We start from the raw sequence: 16,328 nt of genomic DNA, 5'->3' as shown, positions 1-16,328 counted from the left end.
AAAGAATGAATGGAAATCCAAAGTCTCTAAATTTTCATTAAAATTATTATTATTAATAATAATAATAAAGGAAGAGTAGTGTCAAAGGTTCAAAAACTAACACTCACTGCTGTCCAGTTGGAACCAACTCACGGCTGATCCATCAGCCGGTTTTCAGAGACTGTAAACCACACAGGATCTTTCTCCCTTGGAGAAAACTGATGGATTACAACTGTCTCCCATGGGCAGGCAGCACAACCTCTGTCCACCAGACCACTAGAGCTACAGTAACAAAGGTGGGACCCAATAAACCAATACTTTACTCGGAATGGTTTTAAAGAGCTAAAACATAAAAGTTTGCCTGTTTATACACCAAACTTTAATTCTGGGTTGGGGAGAAGAATATTTAAACTTTGTACAGTCAGGCACATTTTGCACATCATTATTTTTTAGGATAATTCTTAGCAATGTGTTAAAGTTAACTTTTCTGAATTATTAGAGGAAAATATTTAATAGGGCTCATGCATTTGACTTTAAAATCATTGTCCCAGTGTTCTTAAATGTATTAAATGATTTGCTTTTGGGTTAAAGGTAAGATGTGCTAAAAGCAAATAAAGAGAGGACACAGTTGAGACTGTTTCAGTAGAACAAGGTACTTTGTTTTGTATAAACAGATCTTCTCTACTGCTCCGTGTCTATTGGAGAAAAGGCGAAGCTGGGGTTGAAGGCAGAAATGCCCAGGATGTGCTAATAAGTAAAATGTTACTGTTTGTCCGCATCCACACCTGTCTTGAAAGATCCCACACCAGAACTTACATGCCCTTGGGTCCCAAATCATGGATGAAAGACAGCTGGCTTATATCAAGGAATTCTGCCTGAAAAGAGGCAAAAATGTCACACCTTAGGAAGCAAAACAGTGAAATTTAGCCATTAAAAAAATCCTAAACAGTATGCACTGGGCATTGCAATGTGCAAATAAATGCCAGTTAGGGCATGCGACAGACTTCACGGAGGAATGACAATGGCTTGACCCTCAAAGAATGTGGAGCAGAAGCATATGAGCAATTAAAATAGAACCACTGTATCAAAGACAACCAACGGATTTGGAAAACATTTTTAGGACTCCTATATCCAATAAGAGCCTACCATACACAAGAGATAAGAACCGGTTCTACAACTGAATTAATTAATTAAATGTTCCACAACTTCATTAAAATTAATTGTATTACAACTTAATTAAAATTAACCAGTCCTACAAATTAATTAATTGTAAAAAAGACAACAGCTGCGATTTTAAAAATGAATAAAGGACTTGAGTAGACATTTCACCAACCCTTGAATAAGGACATTCAAAGGGCCAATAAGTATGTAGAAAGATGCTCAACATCACAAGTCGTTGTTGTTGCTATTAGGCGCTGTCACGTTGAGTTTGACTCATAGCGACCCTCTGAACAGCCAACCAGAATCCTGCCCAGTCCTGTGCCATCCTCGTCACCTCTGAGACACCGGAGTCCCCTGCTGAATCACTGTGTCAGTCTGTTGGGGGTCTTCTCTTCCTTTGCTGACCCTTCATCTTTCCAGGTATGGCGTCCCTTTGCAAGACACAGACTAACCTAGCTACATACATGCACAAAGTATGAAAAATGAGACTCTGTCACCCTTGCGTCCAAGGAGCACTCTGACCACCTCCTTTCCAGGACATCAGCATTTGGAGAGATGGAAACCAAAGCAACAAGGAGGTGCTACTTCTCACTTATTAGAAATGGAATTTTATTTCTATATCTCTCCAGAATATCGAAGAGCAATGACGTCACGCTGGAGCTGCTGCCTGAGGGGTGGCCGGTGGCAGAGGCTGCAGGGGGATTGACCGTGGATGATATTCTTGGTATCCTCCCACAGCTCATCTGGTCTTTGTTCATTAGTGTTCAAGGCCTCAAATCTGTAACTGAGATGGTTTTGAAATTCAGGTGGGATGGACTCAAGGTCAAATTTTGGTTCCTTAGATTTGGTTTAGTCTTCTTTAGCTTCATGGAGCTCTGGTGGCCTAGTGGTAAGAATCTGTGCCACAATCCCCATGGTTCACAGTTTGAATCCATCAGCTGCTTTGCGGGAGAAGGATGGGCAATCTCCTTCTGCGCAGTTAACTCTCTCTGCAAAGCCTCCGGAGGGTCAGTGATTAGTTGGTTCCTGACTTAACGGTCCTCAACAATACCTAAAAATCAATACAAAAGGGAAAAGACCCTCAATAGTTAACTACTCAGCTTAACATGTAAATGGCATTTAAAAAAAAAAGAAAAGGACTGAGCACAAGAGTTGTCCTTTAATGTTTTGTATATGTGACTGGAAATATGGAATATTAATCTTGCTGAAAAAATTACTAATCTCTGAAGACCTGTCAATCCTTGTGGAGTCGAACAGATATGTCTCAGAGAGGGTGCAGCTGGAGTGCTCTTTGGAGGCAAGAATGATGAGGCTTCACCTCACATACTTTGGACATGTTGCTAGGAGGGGCTGGGAGAGGGACATGAAATTGGGAAGTGTGAAGTGTTGGCAAAGGAAAGGAAGCCCCTCAGCCAGGTGGATTGACACGGTGACCGCTGCAATGGGCTCCTGTTGTCAGGAAGTGAGAGGATGGCGCAGGACAGGACTGGGTTCAGATCTTTTGTTCATAGGGTCGTTGTGAGTTGTATTCCACTCGAAGGCACCTCACAACAACAATAATTCCTTTATTAGAATTATTCCCAAAACATAGGTCTTTAAAAGGCAAAAGATCTATGTTTACAAGTAACATAAGTCACACACATCCAGTAAAACTTAAACACCTCCAATCAAATATATAATATACATACAATGCATTTTTGGTTTGATGTTTTCTTTTAAAAGCCAATCTTTTAAAGTTTCATTTCTTCTCTAAAACACAATGATTTAGACAATAATACAAAATTGATTCATAGGAAGACTTTTTAATTGGAAAATTTAGTCATCCTAAGGCTTGTAAGAAATGAGACTGCGGATTTGTCAAGCACAGAATTCATAATCTTTCCAAATCCAAACCATAACTTTTCTGTTTATCTCTAGGGAGCAGACAGAAAATGGAAATCCGAGTTTACATTTGAAGAAACTGCTACAAAGGTATAATTAATTTATGCAAAGTCAGAACAAGTGAGTTGAAGAGTAAGAAATGGAAAGTGAAAAGCAAAGAAACCCTAATCTAATACCTGGGTAGTTTTCTTATTCTCATAGCTCTTCAAATAGTTCACATCAGAAATATTCTCTAAAGTAATTCAGAAATCACAATTTTAGGTTATTGTAACAAAATTGCTAAGTATGGAGACTTACATTTAAATTTAAAAAGTATATATACATCAGTATTGCAGCAAATTAAAAGTTGTACACTAATATGAGGTTTAGATTTCCTCTAATGGTTAGGGAGCTCTGGTGGCCTAGTGGCAAGAAGCTGCTCTGCAATCACAAAGGCACGCAGTTGGAATCCCACCAGCTACTCCATGGGAGAAGGACGGGCAGTCTGTGGCCATGCAATTAACTGCCTCTGGAAACCCTCTGCAGGATCTGACTTCATGGTACACAACAACAACAACAACAATAACAATGGTTTAGAGAGTTTAACTAAAGAGAACTTTTACTTCATAGAGAAGAGGCATTTCTGAAAGTCAATGATATTGTAGTATGTATTTATCAAGTAGAAAGCAAATTTGTAAAGGTCAACTAACTTAAAGACAAAACTCACTAATAAAATTTTAAACACAGTAAGATTATGTTGTCTTAACATTTCAGCGTGTCTTTGGTGATTAGCATCTATCCTATTCTCCATTTGAGTTGGTGACTTTCAGGAATAGGAATTTAAAGATAAATTCAACACAAGTCAAGTTTGATTCCTCGTGATCTTACATCAGGTTTCCAAGATGGTAAGTCATTTAGAGAAGAGATTACCTGTATTCCTCCTGCAGAGCAGCTGGTAGATTTGAACTGCAGACCTTTTGTTAGCAGTTCAACATAAAACCCCACTCCACCGCCAGGACTCCTTACTCTATGTTAAGTGTATCCCCTGTGACCGTCCTCTATTTTCCGATTCTATTTCCTCTTCATCTCTCATCTCCACAAGCCCAAGTCTAGTCCATGTTTTAGAACCTGTTCTAGCACCAATATAAGACCCTCCACATGTTCCTGTAGCCTGACAGTATTCCGTACTCTTCCTGATCTCTCGAGTAATGTGCTAACTGATATCCTTTTTGTGTATGCATGGGAAAACAGAACTTGTGAAAAGTAAAGAAAATAATGCTCCTTGGTACTAGGTGGAAAACAGTCTCAAGGTAAGCATTCAAATGTGGCTTCACCTGTTAGATGATGAAACACTTAGGAACAGAGGGCAGCAAAAGGATTTGAATTCACAGTACAAGCAACACAGGGGCTCCAACACTGCCTGGACATGATTTGGTAGTCCAGTACACTCTGCTTGCTGAACCCCATCTTGGAATGAGAGGCAGAAGGTGATGTTCAAAAGTTCTCTTTTTGTTTTAATTTGTACTTCTTTGATGTTGTTGTTGTGTACCATCAAATCAAATCCCACTGGCACAGGAGGAGATTACCCCTCCTTCTCCAGCGGAGCATCTGGTGGATTTGAACCATGTGCCTTCAGCATTACAGTGTAGCTTCTTGCCACAAAGCCACCAGAGCTCCCTCAGAAAAAGCTCTTACCACAGCTAGGCTGAACTAATAACCAAGGTTTCTCACAACTAACAGTGACACTCACAACAAAAACCAAACATATTCCCACCAAGTCTATTCCGACTTATGGAAGCCCTGAGTTAACCAAGCAGTGTCAAGAGGACAAACAGGTCCATCCTAGAGCGGGTAAAACCAAGCTGCTCAATGGAAGCAATGATTCTGAATCTCCGTCTCACATATTTTGGGCATGTTGCCAGGACAGACCAGTCCTTGGAGAAGGACATCAGGCTTGGAAGGATGTAGGGACACCACATGAGAAGAAGACCTTGGATGAGATGGATTGACACTGTATTTCGGGTTATAGGAGCAGGTGTATCAGAGGTGCAGGCAACTCGATGGCATGTAACAACTAGGTAGACGCTCCACAGTGTTAATCCACCAGGCGCTCCACAGAAGAGAGGAGGAAGAGTGAAACTCTTGGAAACCCTGGGGGGGGGGGCGGGCAGTTCTACTGTGTTCTAAATGGTCATTTTGTGAAAGATAATGAGAATAATTCCTTAATCTGGAGATGCAGCGACTCAAATCATCACAGTTTTTCTCTGTTGGGAAGACTGTATATCTGGATTCTCTCCCCACACTTCCCCTTACACTAAAGTTATTCAGCATACAAAACAAGGATGAGATGAACTCAGTGTTATTGATCCGTGTGATTATTGATCCTCAATGGCAAGTTTATCACCTTGGAGATAAGCAATTGGAGTTACAGGAGTTAATAGTTTACTTGAAGTTAGATATATAACTATGTTCGCTTAGAATCTTCCTCTTAGCAATTGTGCAATTTTGTTCCACTTCCAGATTTTAATCTTCAGAAAGAAAAAAAAAGGACATTTACTAGGTTTAATTAATACTCCTTTCAGTTTCCTGGAAATAAGCATTTCCCAGTTCTTAATGAAAATGTTCACAGCATAAACAGCACTAATGCAAGACTAGAACACAAAATAATTCCTACATGGGATTTCATATGCTATTGTACATCTGAGCTGTATATTACTAATTTTTGGTTTTCCATATTTAAGCCTAGTTGCTGTTCTGTGCAACTGCCTCACCGTGGGTTGTAAGAGATTATAAATTGCACTGGAGAAGACTGCTCATCTTTCTACTACAGCGCAGGGTATGGACTTGAACTGCATGCCTTTGAGTTGGCAGAACAATTCCTTATGACTAGGCCACCAGAGCTCCCTTGAGAAGTAAAGGTGAGGTCAAAGACATTTATCCCCATCTTAGAAATTAATATGGAAACTGGAATGATTTACTGATAATCTCCGAGGGAACTGGCTGATGCTAAATCCATGAAAACATTAGGAACCAGAAGAAGAAAAAAGGAATAAAAACAAAAGAAGGCATCATAATCTTAGAAGAAAAGGTGCCTGAGAACCAACAAAACCATCGATGATCATATAAGAGAAAAGGTTTTCTGTATGTAACCTGAAAAGTCACTGACGAAAACGAAAAGGCCAGTGCTTTGAAGTCTAAAGTTATTCTCTTCTGGAGAAATCCTATTATACATATACCATGATAACATCTATCCATCTCCAATTTTTAAGTAGTCCAAATTTATCAAATTTCAAGTAATTTAAATTTCTGGATAAATCTTATTACCCGCATCCCAAGATAATATCTCTGCTTTTTAAAGTGGTCCACATTTTCTAATCCGACCATGACGTTCTACTTTGGTAGAGTTTTGCATCTCTTCGGGATAAGAAGCACCTGGGATATTTGCTAAAAACACAGATTCCTAATTCTGATGTGCATGGGCTTACTGGCTTGATCCTATCTGGTTTCTTAATCCATGTCTGAAAATCTTAATGGCTTAACAAAAACCACCCTGACTCACTGCCATCAAATTGGAATCCACTCCTGGCTCATCCTGCAGTGGGTTTTCAGAGGCTGTGAGTCACAAAGCAAGAGACTGTCCATCTTTTTCCATCAGGTGGATTTGAACCACCGACCTACCCTTGGATGGGCAGGGCAATTCCCTTCCCCCTGGACCACCAGAGCCCAGGAATCGTAATTAATTTAAGATCTCTTTTTCTTTTAATTTTATTATTGTGTGTGTGTGTGTGTGTGTGTGTGTGTGTGTGTGTGTGTGTAACACCAAATCGGATCTGACTGGTACTGAAGGAGATTGCCCCTCCTTCTCCAGCACAGCATCTGGTGGATTCAAACCATGTACCTCTGGGATTGCAGTGCAGCTTCTTGCCACTAGGCCACCAGAACTCCCTAAGATCTTTTTGTTTTATACTTCTAACAGTATAAATTAGTTGTATGTACACATATAAAAGAGTTTTGAATATGATTGTTACAGATAGGATTTTAATATTTCTTACAATTATCAAGGGAAGTATAAAGATGCCAATCGGATTTCACAAAAAGGAGATAAAGGGCGAGATATATATCTAGTCTCCAGGCCAGGGAGCCTAGTGGTAAGGAATTGTCCTGCTAACCCAAGGATATGCCATTCAGGTCCACCTTCCATGGGAGGAAGACAGGCAGCCTTCGCCTGTGTGGTTTCTTGCTTCTAAAAATCCACTGGATGGCCAGCTGTCTGTAGGGTCTGACTTGATGGTACATACCAACAACAGTAAGGTAAACTATATTTAATATAGAATTAAAATAACTGAATCAATAACTAATGAATATGGAATTAAAAGAAATGAAAATAATTTCTATAACATTTTATACTATATTTGCAGAAAATAATTTCTATAACATTTTATACTATATTTGCACCATTTTAGAGAATTCAGTGGGTGAACAGAAACAAGCTCCAGTCATCAAATATAAGGGAGGGAAATACAGTCAGTGGCTAACTCGGTTTTTCTATTCCAGTGGAAATAGTTACAAAACATGCTGGTGATTTTAAACACAAGATGGCTTAACTTTGAAAATACTTTAAGTCTGGAAAAGCAATTAGGATTAACACTTAATTTATTTAAACATTCTTCAACCAAAATTGCAATCCGAAAAGCAATAATGTATACAGAAACCAAAAGAGAACTCACCAGGCACAGTTCTGAAGACAAAAGAAAGAGTAAAAGTAAAGACACAAGCAGGCAGAAAAGGAAAAGAAAACAGAACATTATTTTACACTTAAATAATTCTCTATTTAAGAAAACAACCTGTCTGATTTCAGAGGACAGAGGAGATGAAAGTTATACAAGTCTTCAGGTCTTTCATTCATAGGGTTACTATGAATTGTCTACGGCTCAACGGCACTTAACAACAACACAGAGAGAGTTCTGTTGGCCTAGTGGACAGAAAGTTGTGCCACCAAGCCAAAGGTGGGTGATTTTAACCTGCAGCCCTCAGACCTGCTTTTAATTGTTTTGGTCAATTCTTCTAAGCGGTATAGCACTTGTCTGTCCACTTGCTGTACTGAGGTAACTCGTGGTTGCTGTGATGCTGAACACTGTGACCCTGATGTGTCAAATGAAATTATGGTCATCCATGGTGGACAGTGTTTGGTGGAGCTCCCTGATTAAAACAAGCTTGGAAGCAGGAGGGGCATCTACTTCCGAAATAGCTTGCCTCTGGAAACCTTAAGAACCTGGAGAAAGGATGAAAAGTTACACAAGTGTTCAGGTCTTTCGTTCATAGGGTCGCCATGAGTCGTCTATGACTCGATGGCACTTAACAAAACCAACAAGAGATGGCAGCATTTTTAGTAGTAATAGCAGTGGCATCTTTATTCCTCATGTTCTTGGTGGTTTTTTTTTATATGTATCTGTTTTTATTTCCTACTAGTTTATTAACAAAAATCAAATACAAATTTGAACAAATTCTTTCAATTTCCCTCACCCCCCCATCTATCAATTTGTACAACTCAATGATTACTCACCCCTTCCCCGTGCACACACACAAATCCCTCTGCTTCCAGAATTGGAAATATTCCTCATGTTCTCTGAACAATGCATGTTCCCAATTCTCCAAGGACAGAAATCCCCCCATTACCATTTTCTTGACATCTTCTAGCTGAATCCAAATTATTGGCTTCTCTGAGAAAACATGTCTTCAGTGCTATGACGCCTCAGACACTCCGTCAGCTCCACTGACACTGAGAGCTGTGGGCGGGCAGTGGTGGTCCTGCTCCACTGTGCAACCCCACTGGACGCACGCCTGGCCTCCCAAAATACGGCCGATGGGCAGGCCAAGCCACAAGTCATGAGAAGCTTAGCAGAGGCCAGCTGCTTTTACTCTGTGGCCTGATTAGGCAGAGGATGTGCCTCTTTCTGCTGGTGTGTGTAGGTGGCCTTCTGTAAGCTCGAGGGCAAATCGTAATCATGCCTACTCTTGGGTTTTTCACAGCAGCATATACATACATGCACTCTTCATGGCAATTCAATTTTTATACACACAGAGAAACAGCGTATAACACCCAGTGTATTTTCGGTTACTCAGATCTCTGGATAACTGAGGTTAGTCCTCTAAAAACAGCCTGCCTTCAAGGACAAGGGCTGTAAGATGTTGGAGCTCACTGTTTTCTGGTATTTTCTATGAAGCCCACTCTGTCTTCTAACTGACTGGAGGATGCTTCCATGTAAACCTAATCTCTGAGGCCATGTCTAGGCTCCACCTCCTCCCCCCTCTTTTCTCTGATTTCCCAAGAATTCTTTCTCTCTTTAACTTTTCCCATGCTTCTCACTTTTCTCATGAAAAGCCAGACCTTTTAAGATATCACAGGCCATTCAGATGATACTCACTGTATAATCTTTGGGTATTCAACTCTGCTGAACTGTTTTCATCACTTTTTACTCAAAATTAATTCTTCAGGGCTAGAAATACTTTTTGGCATTATTCAAGAAGCCTAGAGAACGATGATGATGGATTCCTAGATAATCTTAATGATGGTATAATTTCAAGTTCATTTAGACCTATTGTTAGTAGATATACTGAGTTATAGTCAATATTTTTTAAAGAGCATCAAATCGCCAAGAATGAATCCTAGATGCCAGGTAACTTTATAGTCACTTACTTTAACTTAAAGACTAGTGCTTTAACTGGAAGGATAATGTGGAAACAACACGATCCAAATCTGAGCAGACAATGTGCTGTTTTACAAAGCCCTTAAACTTTAAGTCACTGGAGAGCACTTACTGTGGCATGATAGTTTCTGTACATTGGCATTTTTAGTAACTTTGTCAAGTAATCTTCCAGTTGTTTCTGTAACACAAACATTAGAGAAAAGTTAACATGGTCATATTTACTGAAAAATTTAAAGCAGTTAGCAACAATGATGTTCTATGATCATAATTTCATTCTCAGTTTTATATATTACTCACTTATTATACACAGTATAGAGGGAGATCTGGTGGCCTAGTGGCAAGAAGCTGTGCTGCAATCCCAAAGGCACACAGTTCAAGGCCACCAGCTGCTCCATGGAAGAAGGACAGACAATCTGAGATTATTAACTAATCTGAGATTAACTGCCTCTGAAAATCTGCTATGGGTCGGTTCTGACTCAATGGTCTATAACAACAACATTCATAATATCATTTACCAAAGAATCCTGCCTACGATTAAAGCCTAATTTCCACAGTTATTTCATCATTTTCATTGTTCTTTCAATCTCTTGTGTTACTATTTGACTCTTCTATGGAGGAAGTTCTGGTGAGCTAGAGGTGGGCATTGTGCTGTCAATGCAAAGGTTGGCAGTTCAAATCCACTAGACAACTCTGAAGGAGAAAATTAGGTACTCACGTCCTGTGTGATTTACAGCCTCTGTAAACCCACTGGAGGGTCAGCTATGAGTTGGTTCCAAATTGACAGGACATAACACCAGGGGGCTCTGGTGCCATAGTCTCTAGCAAGTTTGCTACCAGCCCAAAGGCTGCATGTCTGCGGCAGTTCAAATCCACCAGTGGTTTCTTGGGAGAAAGACAGGCAGTCTCCTCCTGTTGATACAGCCTCGGAAACCCCAAGGAGGGACTGTGAGTCAGAACTGAGTGCATAGCAGTAAATTCGAGTGTTATAGTTTGGATCTTCCGTAAGCTGCTTAAACACAGAGAGCCTCAGATTTCTTTTTCGGCTTCATAGCTATCAGCGTAGGACTTGCCATTAGTAGATAATTTGTTGAAACTGGTGGAAAGAATTTGATGAATTTACCAAATATCTGCATTTCTTTAATTGTAAGGCTGAATTTATAAATGTATCATCCACTTTTTTTGGGGGGGTGGGCGAGAAAGACTAATAATATGTGTCTTGATTTCAAATATCTTCAAATCAGAGGTGGAGGAATGTCCTTCACAGACTTGCAGGCTGCGGAATAGCACATGCTAATCATGCTAACCACGCTGTCAAGTCTCTCTTGCTGAATCATTCAAGGGTTATCACGCAGCCACAGATTATCTATTCTAGTCAGACTCATCTGTGTGTATCGTTGTTGGTTTTCGGGGCCTTTGAGTGAAGTACAACCCACAGTGACCCTACAGACAATCGATTTGAATCCTGTCCTCTCTGGTGCCATCATCACGATCTTTTATAACCTTGAGTCCACTGCTGCCGTCATTGTGTCACGTCCATTTGTTGAGGGTCTCTCTATCTTTCGTTAGTCCTCTACCTTTCCAAGCATGACGTCCCTCTACAAGGAATATCCTTTCCTAGCAACCCGCCCAAAGTATGTGAGACAATGCTTTGTTATCTTTGCCTCCAAGAAGCCCTCTAACTGCAACTTGTCCAAGACACATCCATTTGTTCTTTCAGCAGTCCAGGGAATATTCAGTAGTCTCCTTCAACACCACGGTTCAAAGGTGTCAAGTCTTCTGTGACCTTATTCATTGTCCAGCTCTCAGCTTGTTGTTGTTGTTGTTATGTGCCGTCAAGTCGTTTGCGACTCATAGCGACCCTATGCACAACAGCCCTAAACCCTGCTCTATCCTGTGCCAATCTCACTGCCTCTGACACACCTATCCCGATTATCCCAGTCACCGAATCAATCCATCTCATAGAGGGTCTTCCCCTCCTGCGCTGTCCCTCCACCCTCCCAAGCATGATGTCCCTCTCCAAGGATCCGTCCCTCCTGGCAACATGTCCAAAGTATGTCAGGACGAAGCCCCAGAATCCTTGCCTCCAAGGAGAAGCTTGGTTTAATCCTCTCCAAGATGAATCTGTTTGTTTTCCTGGCAGTCCATGGTACATTCAGTACTCTTCTCCAGCACCACAGCTCAAAGGCATCAACTCTCCTGTCCTTCCTAGTCATTGTCCAACTCTCTGATGCATAACAAGCGATTGCAAAGACCATGGCCTGTATCGCTAAAAGACCATGGCTAGATCGAATCAGGCATACCTTAGACCTCAAACTGACATCATTGTTCCCCAATAATTTGGAGAGGTTTCGGACTACAAATTTTCCCAGTACAGTATGTCTCCTGAATCCTGGTGACAAGTGTACTGATTATGGATTCAGGTAAGAGAAAATTTTTGACAGTTTCAACCATTCCTTCATCCATCATGATACTGCCAATCAGTCTAGTGGGAAGAATTTTTGTTTTCTTGACATTGAGATGCAATTCATATTGAAGGCTGAATTCTTTGATCTTTTGTGACAAGTATTTCAAGTCCTCCTCACTTTCAGCCAGCAGTGTTGGATCATTTGCATAACATAGTCATTCATGACTCTTCCTTCAAGACTGATGCCATGTCCTCTCTCATAGAGTCCAGCTTCTAGAATAATTTACTCAGTATACAGACTGAATAGGCATGGTGAAAGGATACAACCCTGACACATACCTTTCCTAATTTTGAACCATGTAGTGTTCCCATCTTCTGTTTGTACAACAGTCTCTTGGTCTAGCTGTAGGTTTTACATGAGCATAGTTAAGAGTTTTGGGATTCCCATTCTCCTCGATGTTAGATCTCGTTTATCATGACCCACACAGTCAAAAGCCTTTGCATAGTCAATAAAGCACAAATAGCCATTCTTCTGGAATTCTTTGCTCTCAGCCAGGATCTGTCTGACATCAGCAGTGATATCCCTAGGGCCACGGCCTCTTCTAAATCCAGCTTAAACTTCTAGTAGATCTCTGTCTATTATACTGTCGGCTCCAGCTGATCGGCCCGTGATGTCTATGTGCGTAGAGTAACACAATAATGAAAAAAATGTCATATGTCAAGGTTTCGTGGAAAATACTTAGGCCAGGTCCCTAAAAAGATCTTCAACAAAATGAAAGCTAACTACTAAGAAAAGCCAAACAACTTAAACTAGTTAAGACTTAACAACAACAACTCTGTGTAGCGCCATAGCACTGAAGCAGAGCAGGGAAAACTGTCCCTCCTCTCAAGTTTCTGCTTATATATGTTGTTGTTGTTGTTCTGTGCCGTCGAGTCGTTTGCAGCTGTCCTCTAATTCATTCCTCTCAAATCCAACCTGGTCCATCTATAGCTTCAGAATGAAATGTTACACATATTTAGGACGAGCTGCCATGAGTGACGAAGTGAACATAAGGAAACACATGAGCAGGATTCAAAACATGCAAAGATGAACTCAACTTTTGACTCACTATCAACGCAAGAGAGTTTCCCATGGGAAAGACCTCTTCCTTGAAGCAGAATTTGCCTTCTGGGAAAATGCAACCTCCCAAAGGTCGAAATGGCTTTGGGAAAGAGATGGATGACTAACAAGTTCCAGAGAAGCTAAAACCAGCTAAACAAGCCCTGGTGATTGATTGATCAGTGGATGGATAAGAGAAGAGTGTGGTGAGACCCACCTGGAGCTGTATTTCTACACCAAAATTAACCTATTGCCTCTGAGTCAAATCTGACTCACGGTGACTCCGTAGGACAGAGAAGGCCGCCCGTTAGGATTTTCAAGGCTGTAATACTCACAGAAGCAGACTGATCTGATATGTCCTTTTCCCACAGAACAGTTAGGGAGTTCAAACTGAGTTGGCAACAAAACACATTACTCATTATGCCACCAGGCCTCCACTGTGTTTCTAAAAACCTCACTGTGTTGAGTAAATTTCTATTCATAGCAGCCCTCCATTCAGAGGAGACTGCTAATCTGTCTCCCTGGGAGTCGCTGGTGGATTCGAACCACTAACCTTTCCATTAGCTCCAATACAGTTTCCATTCTACCTTCAAAAGTCTCCTCTGTGTGTCTGCACATACGATGTTTAAAACAATAGAACAATTATGTTTAAAACAACAGAATAATTAAAGGACTTACCCTTCTACCCAAGAAATGTTCTTCTCTGATCCGATTTTCAGAAGAACGGGGTAAACTTGGCATTGCTCGAGGCTCCTCCCCTTTGACATTCTGTCTTCTAAAGGTGTGTCTGGAAAACGTGCACAAACACAGCACACTCAACACACACATTTATTAGCTTATTGGTTGAACCAATACTCCTAATATCTTTCATTGGTGGTTCATTTGTAATTAATTATGCTCATGACTTATAATTAATATTAAAAAACAAAAGTCAATGAATGAATGAATGAAACCCTAGTATTTGTGAATTTTCACTCAAATAAAATAAACAGGTAAAAGAACCGATTTAACTCAAAATGTCAACAACGGCCAAGTAAGCTTATATGTTGAATGAACTAGCCCTTCCATTCAACTTGCATGCTTAAATAACTTTATAGTTAATTTTGAAATGACTACCTTTTGGTGGGAATGGGGATTCGGATAAAGGCTTTGTATTTGAGCAATTCTCTGTGAAATTCTTGAAAATGCTTGAATTTCCTCTTCACTTGCCACTTAAATTCTCCATGTGTTAATTCAATGGTGTAAAGATTGATACTTGGTACCTACAGTGAAAGAGAAAAATAAGAGTCTTTTAGAGAACAACAAAGATTCCAAAAATTCTCAATAAACAGTAGTTAATAAGCAGCATAGAAGACTTTTTAAATGCAGCTTATTTATTTTTGTTATTGCATAAATAATTTTTCCCATTCCTTAATTCTGGATTAAAACATAAACCCCTCTTAAATGTCACCTACAAGGAGCTCTGGTGGTCTAGTGATAAGAATCTGAACTGCAATCTCAAAAGGTGTGTGGTTTGAATCCACCAGCTGCCCCATGAGAATAAGTTGGACAATCTCTTCCCAGGTGATTTACTGCCTCTGAAAAGTCCACTGAAGGTTCAGCTATGAGTTGGCTCTAATTTGATGGCACACAACAACAACAACAACAACAACAACAAATATCATCTACAGAACACAGATTTTTTTAATTAAACACTCCTAATAATCCTATCTTCCCACACCATCCCCCCAAAATAAACCCAGACCTATTGTTCTTGTGTCAGTTTCTACTCACCGCGCCCATAAATGCACACCAGAAACCAGGAAGGGAACAATATGAGAAAAGACCCTAGCTATGAATTGTGATGTTGAAGAAGAGTACTGACTAACCCTTGGACGGCCAAAGAACAAACAGATAAGTCTTGGGAAAAGTGCAGCCAGATTGTTCCTTGGAGGCAAAGGTGGTGAACTGTAGTCTCTCATACTATGCGCATGTTGCTAGGAGAGGCTATGGCTTAGAAACATGGAGCTTGCTCGGAAACGTGGAAAGTTAGCTAAAGAGAGGAAGTCCCCCTAACGAGATAGATTGGCACCATGTCTGCATCAAGAGCTCTAGTGTGTCAGAGATGACAGGGACGGCACAGGACAGGACAGGGTTCATAGGGTGGTTATGCTTCATACTTGGCTCAAGGGCCCTTAACAAAAGCAACAACGTTATAGGGGTCTCATCCAACAGACATTTGGAGGGCAAGAGGATGTACTGTACTCTATTTTGGATTACATCCAAAAGACCAGCAGTTCAAAACCACCAGCCACCAACATGAAAAAGTTGATGGTTGTCATGAGTTTGAATAAACTCAGTGGCACTGAGGGTGGTTTTGGGTAGTGGGATGGGAGGTAAAAAGACGTTAGGGACACCATCACATCTGTTCCCTCACACAAGCTGTACTTGTCGTCTCCCAAGACCCTTTGGACCATTTCATGGTCCAGCCCTGTCTACGTTCCCCCACCTCTTTGAGGTGCCATCTATGGCCAGGAAAGAAAAGGACTGTTGTTGTTGTTGTTGTGTGACAAGAAGTCAGAACCAACCCAGAGCTGACCACCCAGTGAGTTTTTGTTGTTGTTATGTGCCATCAAGTCACTTGCGACTCATAGCGACCCTATGTACAAGAGCCCAAAATGCTGTTCTATCCTGTGCCAACCTCGCTGTCTCAGACACACTCATTCCCAGCACTCCACTCACAGAATCGATCCATCTCATCGAGGGTCTTCTTTCCTGCGCCGTCCCTCGACTCTCCCAAACGTGATGTCCCTCTCCAAGGACCAGTCCCTCCTTGCAACATGCCCAAAATATGTCAGACGAGTTTTTAGAGACAGTAAATCTCATGGGAGGAGACTGTCCATCTTTCTCCCGCAGAACAACTGCTGGATTTGAACCATGTGACTTCTGGTTGGCAGTGAAGCTTTTTTTTTTTTTTTGGTCTATTTAGGCTTTATTGACTACGTGGATTATAATACGTTATGACTAACATTAAGAAGAATGGGAATCCCAGAGCACTTAATTTTGCTCTTGTTTTTTTTCCTTCTATAATTATATTTTATTAATTTTCATAAACATTTACAGAGATTTTGGGTTTCCA

At 40.7% G+C, this 16,328-nt stretch overlaps 1 protein-coding gene across 3 annotated transcripts in view; it reads right to left on the bottom strand.

Annotated features, from left to right (window-relative positions):
• PLD1 (phospholipase D1, phosphatidylcholine-specific) overlaps positions 1 to 16,328 on the bottom strand; it is a 158,193-nt gene that overhangs the window by 130,404 nt on the left and 11,461 nt on the right. For all 3 annotated transcript variants that reach the window (XM_006890352.1, XM_006890354.1, XM_006890353.1), the window contains exons 3-6: positions 14,327 to 14,472; positions 13,889 to 13,997; positions 9,820 to 9,885; positions 796 to 854 (exon numbers count right to left, since the gene is read on the bottom strand). In XM_006890352.1, coding sequence (XP_006890414.1) covers positions 796 to 854; positions 9,820 to 9,885; positions 13,889 to 13,997; positions 14,327 to 14,472 — 380 coding nt within the window. The remainder of the gene's footprint in view (positions 1 to 795; positions 855 to 9,819; positions 9,886 to 13,888; positions 13,998 to 14,326; positions 14,473 to 16,328) is intronic.

The sequence above is a fragment of the Elephantulus edwardii genome, unplaced genomic scaffold (genome assembly GCF_000299155.1).
Source record: "Elephantulus edwardii isolate Elephantulus edwardi_28Jun2011 unplaced genomic scaffold, EleEdw1.0 scaffold00088, whole genome shotgun sequence".
NCBI lineage: Eukaryota > Metazoa > Chordata > Mammalia > Macroscelidea > Macroscelididae > Elephantulus > Elephantulus edwardii.
This window is presented reverse-complemented; position numbering and strand designations above follow the sequence as displayed.